Raw genomic sequence first — 23,040 nt, 5'->3', positions numbered from 1 at the left:
ACATTCCTCATTCGCCGTGAGGGAGAGGGGAGTGAAACGTACGAAGCGAATTAAGAACGCGATTGTAAACACACTACCCATTGGTTGACCCAGGGGTCAACTATTTTTAGTAAAATCGGAAAAGTTTGCGGAAGCGAATAGTTCAAAACAGTGGGCGACTCCTGTTTTACTCTCATTCTTGTTTAAACTTCACTGGAGTATTCAGCTTATCATTTATTTTCAATCATAGATTAAGATCTATAAACTTACTCGGTTATAATCTACACTTTCTGGACTTGTTTGAAATTTGTAGCAGACAAAATTCTCCCATTGTGAGTAACCTAATAATATCATTCATGTTTTACTTCTTTCATGTGATTGATTTTTAGAAAGTTTCGTAGAATTAAAGTTTATTATTTTTTAATAACACGGTACTGTGTACATGTGGAATGTATTAGTGTGTAGGCCTATATAAAACATGTATGTAACTTTGCTAAAAGTGATATATTTTGTTGTTATAAATTACTTTATAATTAGCAACAAAAGGTAATAATAGGTAACCCTACTCCCACTCCTCTCCCAACGCAGTTAACATTTATTTAAATTTAAATGCTCTCATGTCAGTGGAAACCTGTTAACATGCATTTCATACCCCCCCCCCCCAAAACATGTAAGTGAATGGATATAGCCTCCACCCTTCCTGTGTAATTAATTAGATGTAACTTGTCTTGTAACACTGGCAATTTTTGGTGGACAAGATTTTTAAGTGTTTATTTTTTCTTCGTTTTTTTTTTTTTTAAATAATTATCGAAATACTTTAATTCTTGTTAGTTATAAATTAATTACGATGGTTTTTTTTAAATCCATAAGACTACATGAATAGGGTTCTAAAATATCAATTTAGCTTAGATCTATAATTCTATATGGTTTCCATTAATTAAGTAAAAATCTAGGTCAAATGTTTAATTCGTTTTGTCAATGAGTGGATTTTCCCCATGGTTTGTAAACAGTGACTGAATCTATTTTAAGCACAATTCTTTCAGTCTGAAATATTTCTTTCTCACATGGTCTTCAGTCTTTTTTTTTTAAATTACTGGGTTTTTTTTTTTTTAATTATTATTATTTTCTTTACTTAGATCTGTATCTGATACAGAATAACTGGTGAATCTACTGTATAACCATGTCCACATTTTTATGTTATTCTCGTTTTAAAGTTTTTCAAACTTTTTTGAAACTTTTAATTTTCCAAAATCACTCTTCAGATAATTTATTACACGAATTAAAATAAACAGCTAAAGTAGGTTAAGAATATAGGCCTCCAGCGGTTATGAATAAGTAATGGGCCTTGGTATTAACAGACAGGCCGAGATCTAGGAGTGTCTGTGAGAGAAGGGGAGGGATTTGCATGAGGAGGTGTAAGAAATATATTGTCGACCCTCCACCCCCCTCCTCCACCCCCGCTCCCCACTCCCAGAGATATGTCAGACCCAAAGATTGCATCAGGCTGTGTACGTGTGTCTGTACACGTGCGTGTCCATCCTATGACACAGTTCCTGGTATTCGACTCCCCCTCCCATCCCCTCTTCCCCCCCCCCCCCCCCCCCCCGCATCCTGGTCGTTGTAGATTACCTGGTGTCACTGCGACATTCGTTGATAAATTATCTCAGGTAGGGCCTGTTCTATTTATAGCCCGACGCGTCTAATGAAGACAATGTGGCTATACTGAGTGTAGGTGGGACGACGGAGAATTAGAAACGGATATGGAGACACCAATCGTTACTTGTTTTAGTGGCATCGTCACGCACGCAACATGCGAAAAACAAAACAAAAATTATTTTATTTTTGGTTTTCCGAACCCACTTAACGAATTTTCTTTACTGTGCCTAGCGTTAATCTAAACACTCCTCTTAGCCCAAACCTAACCCTGTTCCTAACCCTTGCTATACGGGCAGTAGCATACTAGCAGTTATTTGTATGCTGGCAGTAAAGAAAAAAGGCTGTGACTTTATTTCTGTGACTTTTTATTTTAGAAAAGTTTTTTTTTTCCGTTGTGATCTTTTGTCTGTAATTTTTTTTCTTCTAGAAGACAGTGCCTTTGTTTCTTTGATTTTTTGTTTCGGTAACTTTTTTCTGCTCATTGGTATACTGGTATACTGGTACATTAAATAGAAAAATAAAAAAAGTAGGCCTAGTTTTTTCTTTTTTTTTTTCTTTTTTTTTTTCTTTTTTTTTTTTTTTTTTTTTAGCTTATGAAGTGTACATAAATTTCTGGCAGTTTAATATAAGATGTCAGATGGGGGAGACCCAGGGAACGTTCTACATTAGCCTACACGTTGAGCCTAGTCTATAGGGAATGTCCTACATTAGCCTAGACATTGGGTATAGTCAATAGGAAATGTCCTACATTAGCCTACATGTTGAGCCTAGTCAATAGGGAATGTACTACATTAGCCTACACGTTGAGCCTAGTCAATAGGAAATGTCCTACATTAGCCTACATGTTGAGCCGAGTCAATAGGAAATGTCCTACATTAGCCTACACGTTTAGCCTAGTCAATAGGGAATGTCCTACATTAGCCTAGACGTTGAGCCTAGTCAATAGGGAATGTCCTACATTAGCCTACACGTTTAGCCTAGTCAATAGGGAATGTCCTACATTAGCCTAGACGTTGAGTCTAGTCAATAGGGAATGTCCTACATTAGCCTACACGTTGAGTCTAGTCAATAGGGAATGTCCTACATTAGCCTACACGTTTAGCCTAGTCAATAGGGAATGTCCTACATTAGCCTACACGTTTAGCCTAGTCAATAGGGAATGTCCTACATTAGCCTATACGTTGAGCCTAGTCAATAGGGAATGTCCTACATTAGCCTAGACGTTGAGTCTAGTCAATAGGGAATGTCCTACATTAGCCTAGACGTTGAGCCTAGTCAATAGGGAATGTCCTACATTAGCCTACACGTTTAGCCTAGTCAATAGGAAACGTCCTACATTAGCCTACACGTTTAGCCTAGTCAATAGGAAACGTCCTACATTAGCCTACACGTTTAGCCTAGTCAATAGGGAATGTCCTACATTAGCCTAGACGTTGACCTAAGACACCAGGCTTAAACATGGATATGAAACAAAAAAGTTTGTAATGTTATCTCCCTTTTGTTTTGTTTTCCGTTAACACAAGTCTCAAAGTCTGGCAAGGCCCACAACTGTGTTGTTAAGACTCTAACAAAAGACTTTTTTTTTATTCATTGAGCCATAGATTACAACACACATAGCCACATTTACCCCCCCCCCCCTTTCCACCTCGCACCCCCACCCTCCCATAATAACCGTCGAATGTTTGAACGGCGTGACAAGTCGTACCTGTGTTAGGTCATTGACAGGCAGGTCCTGTGAATATTTACAGAAAGGTCCCCTCGTACTGGCTGAAAGGTCCACTCATATGACAGAGAGGTCCTTCATACTTAAAGGTCCCCTTATAGTGGTAGAGATGTCTCTAAACTGACAGATCCCGTCATAAAAGGTCCTTCATATTGGAAGAAGAATGCCCTCGTACTGTAAGGTCCCTAATACTAGTAGAAAGGTCTCCTCGTACTAGCAGAAAGGTCTCCTCATAAGAGCAGAAGAGTCTCCTCATATTGGCAGAAAGGGCTCCTCTTACTAGCAGAAAGGTCTTTTCCTAGTAGCAGAAAGGTCTTTTCCTAGGAGCAGAAAGCTCTTTTCCTAGGAGCAGAAAGGTCTTCTCGTACGAGCAGAAATGTCTCATCTTACTAAAGGTCTTTTCCTAGGAGCAGAAAGGTCTTCTCGTACGAGCAGAAAGGTCTCATCTAACAAGCAGAAAGGTTTTTTTCTTACTAGTAGAAAGGCCCGCTTCAACGGGCTGCTTTCAACAAGGTATTGCGTCAAGAATCTTTTGATCCCTGACGGGGGGGGGGGGGGGGGGTAGTTTGGGGAGGGCAGGGTGCCACGGTATGATATGACCCAGGTGGAACAGTTCTCTGGTCCGGTATGCAGCGTTACCTGCCTGAGGTCAGCGTGGAATTGACGTATAAGAGACGTGGGCGTGGTCGGGTTGTATTCAAATCATGGCTGTAAGAAGATGACAGGTTTGGTACTGGAGTCGAAGTGGTCAAGCGTTAGTCCCAGTGGCGTGCAGAGGGGGGGGGGGGGCGGAGGGGGCCCAGGCAGTGGCGTGCAGACCTATGTAGATGCCCGGGGCAAACTCAAGCGGAAGATGCCCCCCATAAATACATATATATATATATATATATATATATACATATATATATATATATACATATATATACATATATATATATATATATATATATATATATATATATATATATATATATATATATATATATATATATATATATATATATATGGGAAACAACCCCCCCTACCCATTCACCATGATAGAATCCTGATATTTTTACTCTATACCTATATATTAAGACAAATACGAAAAACCTTAGAATTCACCTCACCCTAAACTTAACCCAAAACCAAATCAACTCTAGACATTGATTTAAGCCTAACCCTAACACTAACCCCAGCTCTAGCCCTAACCCTAACCCTAGCCCTATCCCTAGACCTAGACCTAGCCCAAACTCAAACCCTAGCACTAACCCTAGCTGAACCTTAAGGTATGACCGGGGGGGGGGGTAATGTCCTACTGAGCGGGGGGGGGGGGGGGTAATGCCCTGTTCCCCTTTTAAATAGCCCTGCACAGAATAGCTTGTTGTCAAGATTACTGGCTTATTTTAGTGTTTGAGTTAGATTTTTATGTTAGCAATATCGAACATTGGAGACGGCGTGGCTGGGTGGTAGAGATTACGGCTGCTGACACGAAAGTCCTGAGTTCGGATCCCGGGCTCGAGATATTCGGACGTCTCTGAGTCCATTCAGCTCTGATGAGTTCCTAACTCACGTTAGGGAAACAATTGCGGCTGGGCATAGTGCTGACCACACTATCCTTATGTTTTGAAACAGATGAACTCTATTTCATCTGCCTCGTGTGTATTGGGCACGAACGGGAATAGACGATAATGAATATTGGACAATGTTACTACAACACTGTTGAAAAAGAATTTCTGTCTAGTATTTTCATTTCAGTAACAATTTCAACGTACACCCTTCTAATACCTCCTTAGTGTTAGGATTAGACAGGAGATTTATAGCGAACGGTGAGCTAAAGATTACCTAGTGACGTGCTAACACTAGTAACAGCCCTAAACAATATTGAAGAGATTATCAGCCAGTCCATCCGGTTTCCTCCTGTTGTTGGCTTAATGGCTATCACGTGTCGTTGGTATTTTGGCCGTGTGTTGCGCGTGACTTTTAGCACGTGCAACACGGCTTATCTGGAACTTCCGTAAAGTCCCGTTAATATAGCCAGAGTTATGTCCCATTCGTAAAGCCAGAGTTATGCCCCTTTACTAAAGCTAAAGTTTTACTCCATTCCTACAAGTACAGTCATATGATGGGATAGTGTGGTCAGCCCCAAGGATACCCACGTAGTTAAGAGATGAACACTTTATTAGGGTTAAGGTTAAAACTATTTTTAAAATTAAATGTCAAAGTATTTTAGTATTGGTTTTTATAGTTGTAAAGGTCCCTCAGACCAAACCTTCTAGAAGGCAGATGAAGTAGAGTTCACGTGTTTCTTGACATAGGCGTATGAAGAGATAATGTGGTCAGCACAATGACCAGGTGCCATTACTTTACCTAGCGTGTTTGTCCTCTGAGATTTCCTCTCGAAACTTTTGGGTTAGCTGTTTATTGCAAGCTTGATTCCTCGTGTTTTTTGTTGTTGTTTTTTTAGTGTGTATATAAAAGATTGCAATTATATAAACATTTTTCTTTTTTTTTTTTTTTTTAAAAACAACACCTGACCAGTTTAGCCTTGCGATTTATAAAACTGAACGTGAACGTTAATTGGCACAGACTTGTTGAACATATATTTAATGACTCTTTTAGGAGCTCTAAATAAAATATACAGACAAATAGCCCCTTCCACCCCCCACCCCCCCCCCCCCCCCCCCCACACACACCCGGTAACAAGCCGCCTACCACACAGACATCTTTAGAGCCTCTCTCATTAAGGTAATATGATGTCAATATTTACCCGTCTGATGTAGTTCTGTTGGGTCTGTCAGCTATTCACAAAATGGCAGATAAATATTTACATTTGAAGGTATCCCCCCCCCCCCACCCACCCACCTTTTTCATAATCTCGTAACTTTTAAAAAATCCTTTGCTCTTTCTATTACACTTTGTCGTTTATTCTGGTAACTAAGGTAATGCTCGTCATGAACAGCAGCGACTTCACGCGGGAACTACGGTAACGTTCTGTTTAAATTCGGGTAGACTAGCTAAGATCTCATTTGCGTATAATAGATATCAACGACAACGCACGTTTATTCAGTGAACTACGATACAGTGCGTTTTATTCGATTAACTACGGCAGCTCTCGCTTTGAGCGTGAGTTAAAATATTTTAATTGGAGTTCGTGTTGCGTTGCTACGTCCTGATGATGTTCATTGGTGGGTAAAACACACGGGGGATGATGGGGACAGGGGGTGCTGGGGGGGGGGGGGGGGGGGGGGGTCACCGGTCAGGGGGTACTGGGTGGGTTCATCGGTCGGGGGGGGGGGGGGGTGGGGCTGAATGGGGTCAACACGCATGGGATGCTGGGGACAGTGGGGAGGGGGGGGGGGACAACGGACAGGGGATGCTTGGGTCAACGGTCTAGGGACGATGGGATACAGTACTCACGTTTGCTGAGAACCTTTTAAGTGGGTTCTTGCAGGGGGGTAGTTTGAGAGGTTCTCACAATAAAATAAAATCACATGGATACATCGTTGTCCCGAGGTTTAATTAATGAAGAGTGTAAGGTGATATGCTGTATGTCTGTTGATTTATCTGTACATTGTATGAAAGATGTTAAACAATGATTAGGTAAAGATTGAATGGGTGTGAACAGGGGTAACCTGAATAGATTATTTCGTTACAGACACATACGTATACACATGCACGTACGTATACACATTCAGGTCAGTGGCGGAACTAGGAAAAAAAGGCTCCCCCGCAAAGAAAAAATTAGAGCCCCCTATATATATATATATATATATATATATATATATATATATATATATATATATATATATATATATATATATATATATATATACATATATATATACATATATATATACATATATATATATACATATGTATATATAAATATGTATATATACATATGTATATATACATATGTATATATACATATGTATATATACATATGTATATATACATATGTATATATACATATGTATATATATATACATATGTATATATACATATATGTGTATATATATATATATATATATACATATATATATATATATATATATATATATATATATATATATATATATATATATATATATATATATATATATATATATATATATATATATTTATATATATATATATAATCTATATCCTGAGCAATTATTGCAATATATAACCATTCTGAGAGTACAAACCAGAAAAAATTTAATCCAAACTCATTTTGAGCTATAATCGTATCAAATATATGCTGGTCAAAAATATATAAAGACGTTAGCTTGATTCGTGAATGGTTTCTCGCGTTATGTTTATTTTTTTCATTTTTGGCTTTTATAATATCAATTTTGAAAACATTGATTTTTATAGCTATACTATTGTAAATTACGTCTTATTTAAGTAACAATTCAGAGAATAATTGCTTTTTAATATACATAGTACAAAACTATTTAAATGAGCTTCGTGAGCATCCCTATTTTAAAGAAGGGCAGTAAGTCATGGAAGTAGTGTGAATGTTTACCTACCTTTTCAAACTATAGCTCTTGTAGATTTTAAAATATTTTTCTACGCAACAATCTCTGCTATAGTAGACCTGTTTTTTTTTTTTACAAAACCACTTTCAAAATGCATGAAAAAACATAATTTTTGAAAAAAAAAAATTCATTGTTTTTTGGTCGGAACTGGGCCCCTAAACGTCCTGGGCCCCCCCCGCATTGCGGGGTCTGGCGGTATGGTAGTTCCGCCCCTGATTCAGGTACGTATATACATGGTACGTAATACACATACACTTACGTATACACATACACGTACGTATTACACGTACAGGTACATATACACATTCAGGTACGTATATACATACATACAGGTACGTATACACATTGACATACACGTATGTATACACATACGTATACATTTACATATGTATATCCTTTGTGCGTGTGTGTGAGGCTAATCCCTTACCGCGAGAGCCGTTGGTTAAGTTTAAGTGGATGACGTCACGTGTTTCCTGTTTTCAGTCGGCTGGTGGTATGTACGGGTCATCTCTTGGTGTTTATTTTGGGTCATTTCTGTGAAGGGGTCTTTTGTGTTAAGGGGTCTCTTGTGTGTAGGGGTCGTTTCTGTGTAGGGGTCATTTGTGTGTAGGGGTCGTTTCTGTGTAGGGGTCATTTCTGTGTAGGGGTCATTTGTGTGTAGGGGTCGTTTCTGTGTAGGGGTCATTTCTGTGTAGGGGTCTTTTGTGTGTAGGGGTCTTTTGTGTGTAGGGGTCTTTTGTGTGTAGGGGTCTTTTGTGTGTAGGGGTCTTTTGTGTGTAGGGGTGTTTTGGGTAGGGGTCTTTTATTTTCATGTAAATTCAAATGTCGGATATGTAACTTTACACCAGCTGGTTAAACTAGCTGTGTCGATGTTTTATATATAGGCCTGCGCGGGTGTCTGTTATTGATTGTGCTGTACTGACGCAGCTACTGTACTGTCGACTCTGTGACTCTTAATGTTTTAGGGGTTGTTGGTTTTTATGTAACAGGAGAAACATTCGCATCTTGTGTACTGAGTCCATTTTGTTGAAGACCATAGTCAGTGTGTGCAAAAGAAGTATTTCTTTTTACATGAAGAACTAATGCCTATTTTGTGTACGTGAAATATTCCATATATGGTGAAGCAGAACTAGTGCCAATTTGTGTAAGCTATAATAGTAAGTATTTCTCATTTCGTGAAGAAGTACTCTTGCCTATTAGGCGTAAAAGCACTGTTGCCAATTTGTTGTAGTGGTATATTATTGCCTATTGTGTGCTGGAGTTATTTCTTATAATTTTGTGTAGAAGATCTAATGCATTTTGTGTAGAAGATCTAATGCATTTTGTGTAGAAGATCTAATGCATTTTGTGTAGAAGATCTAATGCATTTTGTGTAGAAGATCTAATGCATTTTGTGTAGAAGATCTAATGCATTTTGTGTAGAAGATCTAATGCATTTTTGTGTAGAAGATCTAATGCATTTTGTGTAGAAGATCTAATGCATTTTGTGTAGAAGATCTAATGCATTTTGTGTAGAAGATCTAATGCATTTTGTGTAGAAGATCTAATGCATTTTGTGTAGAAGATCTAATGCATTTTGTGTAGAAGATCTAATGCATTTTGTGTAGAAGATCTAATGCATTTTATGTAGAAGATCTAATGCATTTTATGTAGAAGATCTAATGCATTTTGTGTAGAAGATCTAATGCATTTTGTGTAGAAGATCTAATGCATTTTGTGTAGAAGAATTTCCCATGTGTGATAAAAGAACTGTGGCGTATTTGGTGTCGAAATGAGTTGTCTGAGTACCGTAATACTCCCACACGTGTTATTAAAATACACAACACGTGCATCACGTGATACAGCTGTGCTGTCTGTGACAGCTGGTTCAGGTGAGTTATCATCTCTCACGTGGTTTTAATTAAATTGGCAAAATTTTCAATCATTACATCATCAACAATCATGTTTCATTAATTAAATATTTTTATTAAAGCATGCACCACGTTTGGATTTACTTATCATATATATTAAAAAGACTACTTATTTTTGTTTTGTTTTATTTGATGTCAAATAGTTTCCAGTTTTGTACCGCATTTAACTATATCGATACTACTTTCACATCTAACGATACCGATACTAATAGGACATCTAACAATAACGATACTACTTGCACAACAAACTATACCGATACTAATTGCCCATCCATCGATATCGATACTGATTGCACATCAAACGATACCGATACTAATTGCACATCAAACTATACCGATACTCATTTCAACCTAGCGCATAATCGAGTACCGTGTAACCCACGTCAACATAGATCAGATCAAACTTGGGTGTTCGTTTATTGCTCGGTCGTAAACCAATGGTTCACATCTTGTTAGTTTTAAGGGCCTTTAATAATACCGGGTAATAGTAAACAATTTATTTGTGGGTTGTGGTTTGGGTGTTAGAGAGGTCTAGCAATCTCAACTGTTGGGGGGGGGGGGGGGGGGGGGCAGGTGGGGGTGGGGAGGTCTAGCAATCTCAACGGTTGTGGGCGGGTTGGGGTGGGGAGGTGGGGGTGGGGTGGGGAGGTCTAGCGATCTCAATTGTTGGGGGGGGGGGGCAGGTGGGGGTGGGGAGGTGGGGTGGGCAGGGGAGATCTAGCGAAATCAACTGTTGGGGGGGGGCAGGTGGGGGTGGGGAGGTGGGGTGGGCAGGGGAGATCTAGCGATATCAACTGTTGGGGGGGGGGGCAGGTGGGGGTGGGGAGGTGGGGTGGGCAGGGGAGATCTAGCGATATCAACTGTTGGGGGGGGGGGCAGGTGGGGGTGGGGAGGTCTAGCAATCTCAACTGTTGTGGGGATGTAGGGGTCGGGAGGTCTAGCAATCTCATCTTTTGTGGGCAGGTGGGGTGGGGATGTAGGGGTCGGGAGGTCTAGCAATCTCAACTGTTGTGGGAAGGGGGGGGTGGGGATGTAGGGGTCGGGAGGTCTAGCAATCTCAACTGTTGTGGGAAGGGGGGGTGGGGATGTAGGGGTCGGGAGGTCTAGCAATCTCAACTGTTGTGGGCAGGGGGGGGGGTGGGGATGTAGGGGTCGGGAGGTCTAGCAATCTCAACTGTTGTGGGAAGGGGGGGTGGGGATGTAGGGGTCGGGAGGTCTAGCAATCTCAACTGTTGTGGGCAGGGGGGGTGGGGATGTAGGGGTCGGGAGGTCTAGCAATCTCAACTGTTGTGGGAAGGGGGGGGTGGGGATGTAGGGGTCGGGAGGTCTAGCAATCTCAACTGTTGTGGGAAGGGGGGGGGTGGGGATGTAGGGGTCGGGAGGTCTAGCAATCTCAACTGTTGTGGGCAGGGGGGGGGGGGGAGGTGGAGTCCCTAACCTCCCACTTTTTGATGAATTTTTTTTTTATGAATTACCACTGCGGCAGGTAATTGAGGACAAGAACGGTTGACTCAACGATAACCCCAGGGGCAGGTAGAAAGTGTGTCACCAGGTTTCATCAACCTGACCTTCAGGTGACCTTGTGTCGTGTCATCAATGTCATCAGTGGTTTCATAAACTTCCCTCCTCCTAAAATTTTTATTCTCCTTAGTGAAAACCTGATAAGTTGAACCTTAGTGACTCGAAATCCTAGTTTTTTTTTATGCCGTGTGGTATGGTATTAAAATCGTGGTAGGAGGGGGTGGGGAGGGGGTGGGGGGGGGGGTGTCCACTACTCACCTGGACATGGGACTTTGTACCGAGGATGTAGATCTTACAGAGGTCTCCGGGTGTTGACCACCGCTGTTGTGTGATGTAATGGGTGGGTTAAATGTAATTGCAACATAGTTCAGATTAGGCGGTGACGTCAAATATAAAGTACCACACGTCCCGTGGTACCCTTGAGATTTGGCGACAGTTTGAAATAGTTTTTTAAAACTTTCGTGCATAAAAACTGATATGCGAGGGTATAGGCCTATAACACACAACCCTCACAAAATAATTTGGTTAACTTTTTCCTAGCACTTTTTTTTTTTTTTTTTTGCTGCATCAGATTTAGGGAGTATCAGTTCAACATTTTGTTTTTCATGTAAAAAATTAAAGACAGGTCTGTCTACGGTGAGGCTGCAACATCATTGCTGTAACCCCTCCTAACCTGAAACACAACCCCCATTCCTAAACCCCTTCCTTAATCCAACACGTAACCCCCATTCCTAACCCCCTTCCTTAATCCAACACCTAACCCCCATTCCTAACCCCCTCCCCTAATCCAGCACCATACCCCCATTCCTAACCCCCTTCCTTAATCCAACCCCCAACCCCCATTCCTAAACCCCTTCCTTAATCCAACACCTAACCCCCATTCCTAACCCCCTTCCTTAATCCAACCCCCAACCCCCATTCCTAAACCCCTTCCTTAATCCAACACCTAACCCCCATTCCTAACCCCCTTCCTTAATCCAACACCTAACCCCCATTCCTAACCCCCTTCCTCAATTCAACACCCAACCCCCATTCCTAACCCCCTTCCTCAATTCAACACCCAACCCCCATTCCTAACCCCCTTCCTTAATCCAACACCCAACCCCCATTCCTAACCCCCTTCCTTAATCCAACACCTAGCCCCCATTCCTAACCCCCTTCCTCAATTCAACACCCAACCCCCATTCCTAACCCCCTTCCTCAATTCAACACCCAACCCCCATTCCTAACCCCCTTCCTTAATCCAACACCACACCCCCATTCCTAACCCCCTTCCTTAATCCAACACCTAACCCCCATTCCTAACCCCCTTCCTCAATTCAACACCCAACCCCCATTCCTAACCCCCTTCCTCAATTCAACACCCAACCCCCATTCCTAACCCCCTTCCTTAATCCAACACCACACCCCCATTCCTAACCCCCTTCCTTAATCCAACACCTAACCCCCATTCCTAACCCCCTTCCTCAATTCAACACCCAACCCCCATTCCTAACCCCCTTCCTCAATTCAACACCCAACCCCCATTCCTAACCCCCTTCCTTAATCCAACACCCAACCCCCATTCCTAACCCCCTTCCTTAATCCAACACCTAACCCCCATTCCTAACCCCCTTCCTCAATTCAACACCCAACCCCCATTCCTAACCCCGTCCCTTAATCCAGCACCCAACCCCCATCCTAACCCCCTCCCCTAATCAACACCTCTCCCCAATCCTTCACCCACTCCCCAACACCCCCATTCCTCCCCTCCCCTACCCTTGTGTATGGAGTTATGTCGACAGAGCGTGTCTAGAAGGTAGTTGTTCTATCCCTAGATTACACCATGTACACAGTCGTGGTTACACTGGCGGGGGTTGACGCCCCCTCCCCCCATTCCCATGACGCCCCACTACGTCACTGTCCTAATGTCCACACACGTCACTAGACGTCCACTGGGACTGACGTCCATTATGGTCAGCTGGTCAAGTTAGATGTAGGTCACGGTTTTGTTGTGGCAACAAGCTGGACAACTCGGCTAGAACCAACCGTTAGGTTGGGGGGGGGGGGGTGATATTAGGTGTGTTACAATGTGGGGTGGGGGGAGGGGAGTAGATTTGGGGGTTGTGTGGTCCCGGGTCATTTACTAGAGACAGTCTAAGTGGTGTGTGTGCGCAACGACCAACAGAGGTGAGTTTTCCTTGTTGTAGGTCTAGAGAACTTTAGAGATTTTATTATTGGTGAGTTTTCCTTGTTGTAGGTCTAGAGAACTTTAGAGATTTTATTATTGGTGAGTTTTCCTTGTTGTAGGTCTAGAGAACTTTAGAGATTTTATTATTGGTGAGTTTTCCTTGTTGTAGGTCTAGAGAACTTAAGATATGTGAGACATATTTTTGGTTCGATGTTTTCTTATATGTTGCTTTGAAAAAAAAATCAGTACTTCGGTCAAAAGTAGGAAGCAGACTTTATCTTTTTGTCATGGACAGAAAAATTTTATTATAATAATTCCGATTGAAAATTACATCTAGCAGATGAACTAGAGTTATCGGTTACTTATATTCCTTTACGGTTAACACGTCACCATCAGTGCTAATTAGCCAGACAGATTGGAACAGAGTTTTGATTACCGTTTTGCTAATATTACCTTCCCCAAAAAGTGTACGCCCAACGTGGGGCTCGAACCCACGACCCTGAGATTAAGAGTCTCATGCTCTACCGACTGAGCTAGCCGGGCTTGGTTCTTGTAATCAGTAATAAGTAATTTAATCGCTATAATTTTAATTGCCTCCTATACCTTTTGAAATTCTGCTGACTTAGCACGATATTTTAAAAAAAAGCTTCGCTACTAAAAACTATTTTTAGAAATTGCTTTTCAGAGGTGTAGCCATAACATCTTCTTAGAAGTATAACCCTTTCATCTACTCGTGTAGCCCTTTCATCTACTCGTGTAGCCCTTTCATCTACTCAGTGTAGCCCTTTCATCTACTCAGTGTAGCCCTTTCATCTACTCAGTGTAGCCCTTTCATCTACTCAGTGTAGCCCTTTCATCTACTCAGTGTAGCCCTTTCATCTACTCAGTGTAGCCCTTTCATCTACTCGTGTAGCCCTTTCATCTACTCAGTGTAGCCCTTTCATCTACTCAGTGTAGCCCTAACATAACGACGACCAGGGCTAAATCCCGACTTCCCCCCCCCTCCCATTTACTTACATGCTACTTTACTCATACACCCCCCCTTCCCGTCTCCACAATGTCGCCGCCATCTTTATGCCTACCGTCACTTCCGGCCGGCCATATGACGTTGACAACTTTACAGCCTGATACATTGAGGCGGTAATGCGTCAAATTATTTTATTGCCTTTTCCACCTTGCCGTGACCTTTAGCGGGCGTCCCAAGGTTAATTAGTCACGTGCCGGCATGGGTTCAGGCACCAGGGGATAGAGCGTGCTGGTGCTAGTCTGCAGGTCGGGTTCGAATCTCTGTTACTAAGTGTCTAAGATTGTTACGTAAAGTCATGTCACTCGGGAAGGGGGGGGGGGGAGTAGAGGGCCATACAAGCACAGACGAGCTAGACTATGGTGCGATTAAACACAACACAATTAGGCAGAGGCGTAGCGAGGGGGGGGGGGCATATGTCCCCGGGCGCCAACCTTAGTGGGGGCGCCAAATTAAAAGTTTGAGGGGGGGGGGTGCAAATGAAAAGTTCGAGGGGGGGGGGCAAATCGAAACTTTGAGGGGGGGGGGGTTGCAAATGAAAAGTTCGAGGTGGGGGTGCAAATCGAAAGCTTGAGGGGGGTGCAAATGAAAATTTCGAGGGGGGGGGGGGGTGCAAATGAAAAGTTCGAAAAGGGGTGCAAATCGAAAGTTTGTCCCCGGGCGCCGGGAAGGGTCACTACGCCTCTGCAATTAGGTTAGCCGCACGATGTTATGTATACTTTAGGCTGTCTTTATAGCGGTAATAGGCTGTCTTTATAGCGGTAGTACACTGTCTTTATAGCGGCTAACCATAACCATAATTCAGTGGCTAACTAATTCGGGACCTATACTACCACCATCCTCCTCTCTGGAGGGTGTGGCGAGGGCTAGGAGAGGGGTGTGCTCTACCGTTTTGCGTCGGCTAATTCTAAACGTCCCACTCCCCCCCCCCCCCCCCCCCCCCAATTATATTCTCCTACCCCTAATTCTACTTCCCTCCCCCATCCTCTCTCCCGTTTCTCTCTCGCAATGGGATCATTGAACTCTAGGTTTGTTTCTAGATTATTCTAGAAGGTCCATCAACGACGTACGGCTTCTTAACGCGAGGGGGGGGTATTGATTGTCTCACGTGGTACATTCATTACAAAACTAGGCCTGCTATATGCTACTAGCATAGGATATAGGAAAACAAGACCTTCATTTCAAAAACTAAGTCGGCTATATGCCACTATTGCTACTAGCTTAGGGTATAGGAAAACAAGACATTCATCTGCTATATGCTACTAGCATAGGGTATAGGAAACTAGGACATTCATTATAAAACTAGGTCTGCTATATGCTACTAGCATAGGGTATAGGAAAACAAGACATTCATTACGAAACTAAGTCTGCTATATGCTACTAGCATAGGGTATAGGAAACTAGGACATTCTTTACAAAACTAGGTCTGCAATATGCTACCAATACATTCATTAGAAAATGGTGTCTCTTATATGCTACTAGCATATGGTTTAGGAAACTAAGACATTCGTTATAACACTCGCCCTAGCAGGATGCTACTAGTATCGGTCACAAAAGCATTTATGTAGTTTTCATATGAGTGCTGTCCTTGAATTCTTGAGTTTAGTTAGACCCAACTAGCTATCACTGTATGTTTAACTACGCAACGAGCGTCGGGTCGGATAGTTCAGAACACATTATGTTTATGTTAATAACTCGCATACACTTCCATTCCTGTCCTAAATTTATATAGATCTAGATTTCATCCATACATTGCAATCAATGTGACAGTAATAATTGTGTCATAAATTTTCCGACCAGCAAGTCTACGAATGACGCAAGTCGTGGTAGAAAATTGTTCTGTAATTTAAAAAAAAACGTGAGGGGTGGGGGGAAAATCAAAGCTAAACGTGCCCTACCCCCACGGGTCATAGGGTTAGGGGTATTTTGGGTAACGATTGGAAAACGTCTGATTTACGGCTACACGATTCTTCCCTCTCCCCGTTTTACGCTAATGTATCTCATACAAGGATATGTACAAAATCTACACTTATACACGCACAAGCACACACGCACATGTACACACACAGACACAAGCACCCACAAACACACATATCGGTGACCGACTAAACCCACTAGCCTTATTCCCGCCAACTCTCGTCTCCTCTCTTATCAATCCACGTCTGTTCTCGCCATCTCTCGTCTGTCAACGTGTTTAACCCACGTCTCCTGTATAATTGGGTCTTTTCTTTTTAAGTTTTCTTTCTTTCTTTTAATCAACCTTACACCTTTACACCCGTATAACTGCACCAAACTAACGCTGATATAAAATTAGATTTAGATCTACTCTGACGTTTTGTTATGTTATTCATTTCTATAAAGACAGCTCAAATAGAAAGAAAACAAATAAAATATTTGAAACCTAATTTTTCTTGTATAACTTTTATTGCATTTTAGAGTCCAATTTTAAACTTTAATTCGATTCAAAGTGAACAACTAGGATTATAATTGTACTATACTGGGTTACTGAAAGACGAGACTATTTTTAGACATCATTAGCATAATTTTTAACAAATTGTATTGATTCCCGGTACTGTCTACGTTTCCTCATTTTTATTAATTTCTTGTTCCTTAATTAGCAAGTTAATTTAAAATGTTGGACAGGAATAGTTTTTTGTTTATCATGGGTCATGCTATATCCTATAACGCGCATAGGGGGCTGTGGAGGGGAGAGGGGGTAAGATTTTTGGATGATGGTGTAATATTTAGTTGGCCCATCTGTTGTATTGGTCGATAAAGGTTGCTAATCTTGCTAGGATTATGGTTACTTTGGTGCTAACCTTGCTAGGATTATGGTTACTTTGGTGCTAATCTTGCTAGGATTATGGTTACTTTGGTGCTAACCTTGCTAGGATTATGGTTAATTTGGTGCTAATCTTGCTAGGATTATGGTTACTTTGGTGCTAATATTACTAGGATTATGGTTACTTTGGTGCTAACCTTGCTAGGATTATGGTTACTTTGGTGCTAATCTTGCTAGGATTATGGTTACTTTGGTGCTAACCTTGCTAGGATTATGGTTAATTTGGTGCTAATCTTGCTAGGATTATGGTTACTTTGGTGCTAATCTTACTAGGATTATGGTTACTTTGGTGCTAACCTTGCTAGGATTATGGTTACTTTGTACAAAGTTTATCCTTTGTACTAGGATTATGATTGACTTGGTGCTAACGTTCGCCATGATTATTATTTTCTTGTTGCTCTCTTTGTAAAGATTATGATTTATTTATGTTTGTGGTTACTTTGGCGCTAATCTTCACTAGCCTTATGATTACTTTAAACTAATAGGTCTAGGACAAGGGTCTCCAAACTACGGCCCGCTGGCCGGATGCGGCCCGCGAGGTCCTCTCATCCGGCCCGCGGCGATCTTTTTGTCCTCGGAAAAAAACGTTTGTTGGTGATGGCTGAGGATTTTTGCCCAGAAAAATCAAAGACATGTTTGGAACTAACTGGCCCCCGAACTGAAATTTGATAGTTAATGCGGCCCTCGGACTGAAAAGTTTGGAGACCCCTGGTCTAGGAGAAACACTATTGTGACGTCAGACAATGGTGTTAACAACCAGACACCAATCGCGTGACTCAAATGTGGAACGTCTGCTGCGATCCGTTCAACCTTTTAAGCCCCACCGGATCTTGTGTTGATCTATGGGTATTTTAAACTCTTTTCTACATAGTACATATGAGAGCTCCTATAAGGAAACCTAATTGAAGACCCCCCCCCCTATTCTCTACAAGGAAAGCCGCAAAGTGCCATCCCTATGTGGCAGCACTCGGACTGTCAATAAGGTTAATTCTAATTATAGCCCTACCACTGGCGCCATCTGACGGCCGTGTGTGTCAGCCGAGGGGAGGCTATAAATGTGTATGGTGGGAGATTTCAAAACATAACGACACATGACAAAGGCTGAAAATGCTTGTAGATAAACATCGAATTTTGTTTTAATGGGCATGGTTGATAGAATCACTATATCTAATTGTTCTTTCCGGGGGGGGGGGGGGGGGGGGGTACTTACATTTCAATTGATTGCCAATTGATATAAATTTAACTTTAATTTTTAATATTTTTTTTTGGTCTGTAAAGACTATACAAATTACAAACTAAATAGTTTAATTGTTGTTACAATAGCGGTTACAATAACATTTTTTGTTCGTGGTAATTCATTTTTTTTAATCAGGCTAGTAACATCAGTTGTCTTTTTTTTAATTAATGAGTAGTAGTAAATATCACAACGAATTCAAAGGGAAATAAATGCACAAATACTATTAGACCGAGTTGAAGCATTGGTTAGCCCCCTTTAACCGTTGGTAGACTGGAAAAAATGCCTGATGAGATGATGTTTGTATAAAGATGATGTAAAAGCGATGTTTATGTTGGAAGTCAAATTTTTTTTATGAGATGAGAATATTAGACACATCTGTATTCCAGTCACTAGATGGCCAACATTGCTAGACTTCACACCTGTTGTTTACACCTGCACCTGCTTGCTGCTACCTGCCTACCACCTGCATGTTCCTACCTACCAATCACCTCCTACCTATCACATACATGCTATCACCTCCTACCTATTACTATTTGACCACCTACATGTCTAACTCATCTTCACTGAGGATATTTTATAAAGACCTAGACCTAGTCCTCATTATTTTTTACCAAAACTTTTTTTTCCATGTAGCTTTCAACCATGAGAAAACACCTGTTAGCTCTGGATGGTAATGAACAAGCTAATTATGCTTTTAATTGGTACCTGCAGAACTTCTACAGGTAAATTTGATTTTTTTTAAACCATCAATTGTTTTAATAATAAACTGCTGTATATAAATAAGGTAGGAGACAGTGACCTTGACAAAGAAAACCTTACATACATACCTGTGAGAAAATTTAACTATTACAGTTAGAAGTGAAAGGTACAATACAATTTACTTTTTAATAAGCAGTGCTGTTATAATCTAATATATGGATAACTGTTATAAATATTGTAGACTCTGTATGTTAGACTATAATATAAGAACAAAAAATGACGTAAACTAGAATATAAGAACAAAAAATGACGTAAACTATAATATAAGAACAAAAAATGACGTAAACTATAATATAAGAACAAAAATGATGAAAACTATTAAAATATAAGAACAAAAAATGACGTAAACTATAATATAAGAACAAAAATGATGAAAACTATTAAAATATAAGAACAAAAAAAGACGTAGACTATAATATAAGAACAAAAAATTACATTTAATATTTACACATAGCTAAAACAGAAAAAAAAATCTATAATTAACACAGCAACTCTACTTCACCTGCTCCACCGAGGACTAGCTCACATGTTGTTAATTGAACCTGTCTGTTCTCAGGCCAGATGACCAGGTGGTGATCTTCCACTGCTCCCAGTTCCAGCTTGGGGTGGCCCTGCCTGGTGCGGCCGTCAACGTGGACAGTGTCAGCAAACAGGTGCAGGAGGCCGTCAAGAAAGCTGACCAGATCACCTGCAGTGCTAACGAGGTGCTCAAATCTAAAGGTCAGTGGGTCAAATATAAAGGTCAGTGGGTTCAAATCTAAAGGTCAGTTGGTCCAAATCTAAAGGTCAGTTGGCTCAAATTTTAGTGTCAGTAGGTTTAAATCTAAAGGTCAGTTGGGTCAAATCTAAAGGTCAGTAGGTTCAAATCTAAAGGTCAGTAGGTTCAGGTCTAAAGGTCAGTGGGTCAAATCTAAAGGTCAGTAGGTTCAAATCTAAAGGTCAGTAGGTTCAAATCTAAAGGTCAGTGGGTCAAATCTAAAGGTCAGTAGGTTCAAATCTAAAGGTCAGTGGGTCAAATCTAAAGGTCAGTAGGTTCAAATCTAAAGGTCAGTAGGTTCAAATCTAAAGGTCAGTGGGTCAAATCTAAAGGTCAGTAGGTTCAAATCTAAAGGTCAGTAGGTTCAAATCTAAAGGTCAGTGGGTCAAATCTAAAGGTCAGTTGGGTCAAATATAAAGGTCAGTGGGTTCAAATATAAAGGTCAGTGGGTTCAAATCTAAAGGTCAGTTGGTTCAAATCTAAAGGTCAGTTGCTTCAAATGTAATGGTCAGTTAAAATCTTAATATCAGTAGGTTCCAATCTAAATGTCAGTAGTAGGCAGAGGCGTAGCGAGGGGGCGGGGGTGCGGACCGCACTGGGTGACACCATTTAGGGGGGTGTCGCCAAGGCAAAAAATAGCAAAATATATAGAGAAAACTTTGAGGGGGGGGGGTGCAAATCGAAAGTTAGAGGGGGGTGCGAATCGAAAGTTTGGGGGGGGGGGGGGGGCTGCAAATCGAAAATTTGTCCCCGGGAAGGGTCGCTGCGCCTCGGGGGGGGGGGGTGACACCATTAAGTGCCACACCGTGTGACAGCCGACCTTGCTTCGCCACTGGTAGTAGGTTTATACCTTATGGTCCGTAGGTTGAAATCTAAAGGGTGGGGGTGAAAAAATTGGAATTGTCAAAAATTATGGTTGCTGTCGATTTTCATTGTACAAAGCTTGCTGCTGAGGGAAGTAATAAATCAAGTTACTTGAACAGAGAAACTAATGTAAATTATTGTAAATCAGTTTTTAGGGGAAAGGGCTGAGCGATTACTAATTTAACGGTCTAAGGGAAATAACCATGAAATTACCATAACAGAAACAAAAGGAAGTAACCATACAATTATTTTAATGTATTTTAATATTTTCACGTTTAGTTCCCTTTATCATAAAAGAAACGCTAATTATAGTGCATAGACCTTTCAAAGGGAAGTAAACATGAAATTATTAAAAATACATTTTAAAACTTTCATGGTTAATTCCCTTTAACGCAACATCATATTTAACCGTAAAATCGTGATTTTAAAAACTGATAAAATTGCACACAACTTTTAAAGATAAGTTGAAATGAAAACTCGCTATTTTGTATATATACATACTTCCTATTTAAAAAGGAGAATAATTTATTGAAAATGAACGATTTTTTTTTTAAATATATAAATTATCGAATGCTATCATTTCCAACACTGTGTAAGGGAAGTAACCGTGAAATAATCTACCACCTCCAGGCATCAAAGGCTACATTGTGATCAAGTCCGGCATGAAGCCAGACGAGGCCATTCTGCAGGCAGCGGACGAGGAGAAAGTGGACCAGATCTTTATGGGGACCCGCGACATGGGTACCATCCAGCGGGTCTTTGTGGGCAGTGTGAGCACCTCTGTGGTCCGTAATGCCAAGGTCCCTGTCACCATTGTCAAGATGCCTCACTGATAAATTATGTTTTGTTTCACCACGTCTTAGACAGATTTTTGCATTTCTGTTTTATTTTCAACATTTTTTTTTTCTAATGGCATTTAAAAGTATGAACATATAATTAAGATATTTTTTTTATACTTGTATTGAAGAACCACAACTCTTCATGATTTTTTAATTTTTTAAATTATGATGTATTATATTTGTTTGATTTGTACAAGCCTTTCTATAAAGTCATGGGCATCTGAATGTTGAATTGTGGAGATGTGGAGGTGTGACTGTGTTAAGTAATTATGACCTAGTCATGTCCATTGTTAACTTGACCCTTAGGAATCTCAAGACAGTGCAGTAACTGTCTAGACAGTGCAGTAAATGTAAAGAAAGTGCAGTAACTCAAATTTGAAGAAAGGTCTTTGAAAAATAATAATTTTAAAACTACTAAAATAATTTTTAAAAAAAAATTTTTTTAATGTTATTTGAATAATTTTCTTCTTCATGTGCATGTTGAAGATTATTTTTTTTTTACTTCTTTTCTTTGACATATACTTGAAGGTTGGTTGTTTTAATTACTAAATTTAAAATTTGTAAAATACCATGCATTAAAATGAGGGGTGTCACTTTTGTGTAGACAATAACTACACTACATTTTTTTTTTATTAAAACACTAAGATTTTATACTTTACATTTCATATTCTTAAAATAATTTAAACTGAGAACCCACTTATGTATTGGTACTAAAATGTACCAGTTTTTTTTTTCTTTTATGAAGTAGATATAGGTGGTACAACATATTTGTTATATGAATTAGTTCCTATATATCTTTATGAAATAAATGTCATGAGTAGATGGAAGAAATATCAGTGCTGTTTTGTGCATGGTGAGTTTAGAGACTGCATACATTTCATGTTAATTTTTAATTACACACAACACTTCAACCATTTCTGTGTGTAAATCGTTGACTTGAAAATGTTGAGATTTTTTTTGTTTTCTAAAAAGTGTGATCAGTTTCTGATGGGGAACAATTCATGGGCTGCTGCGGACAGACTGAAGTGTACATTAGGGCACCACTTGACCACTTACCTGACCAGTACCTGATTTTTCACATGCTCGCTGCGAGTTGTTTACTGTTGTTGATGTGTGATGATGACTGGTTTCACATGTTTGATTAGTTAGATTAGATGATCTTCTGTTCTTAATTTTTAAATATTTGAAAAATAAATCTATTTTTTTAAACTGTTGAGTTATGAATTTAGGTCATGGAGTAAAACCAAAACACTC

At 40.4% G+C, this 23,040-nt stretch overlaps 1 protein-coding gene and 1 non-coding gene across 4 annotated transcripts; one reads left to right on the top strand and one right to left on the bottom strand.

Annotated features, from left to right (window-relative positions):
* Positions 1-124: 124 nt before the first annotated feature.
* On the top strand, positions 125-22,975 carry LOC131931093 (putative universal stress protein SERP1273). Of its 3 annotated transcripts, none has more exons than XM_059287795.1 (4): positions 125-311; positions 19,201-19,289; positions 19,883-20,046; positions 21,578-22,973. In XM_059287795.1, exons 2-4 carry the CDS (start codon positions 19,210-19,212, stop codon positions 21,778-21,780), a joined length of 447 nt encoding a protein of 148 aa, XP_059143778.1. In that variant the 5' UTR covers positions 125-311; positions 19,201-19,209; the 3' UTR covers positions 21,781-22,973. The 3 variants fall into 3 exon arrangements, with proteins under 3 accessions (XP_059143778.1, XP_059143779.1, XP_059143780.1); XM_059287796.1 differs by lacking the exon at positions 125-311 and adding an exon at positions 8,891-9,020 and having other exon boundaries at positions 21,578-22,975; XM_059287797.1 differs by lacking the exon at positions 125-311 and adding an exon at positions 9,637-9,734 and having other exon boundaries at positions 21,578-22,975.
* Positions 13,935-14,007, bottom strand: Trnak-cuu (transfer RNA lysine (anticodon CUU)). Its single transcript has one exon. It is a non-coding gene; the product is annotated as a tRNA-Lys (tRNA).
* Positions 22,976-23,040: the final 65 nt, after the last annotated feature.

This window comes from Physella acuta, unplaced genomic scaffold, assembly GCF_028476545.2.
Source record: "Physella acuta isolate Inbredline_101_S28 unplaced genomic scaffold, ASM2847654v3 ptg001890l, whole genome shotgun sequence".
Classification (NCBI taxonomy): domain Eukaryota; kingdom Metazoa; phylum Mollusca; class Gastropoda; family Physidae; genus Physella; species Physella acuta.
Note: the sequence above shows the minus strand (reverse complement) of the source record. Positions and strands in the feature narration are given on the sequence as shown.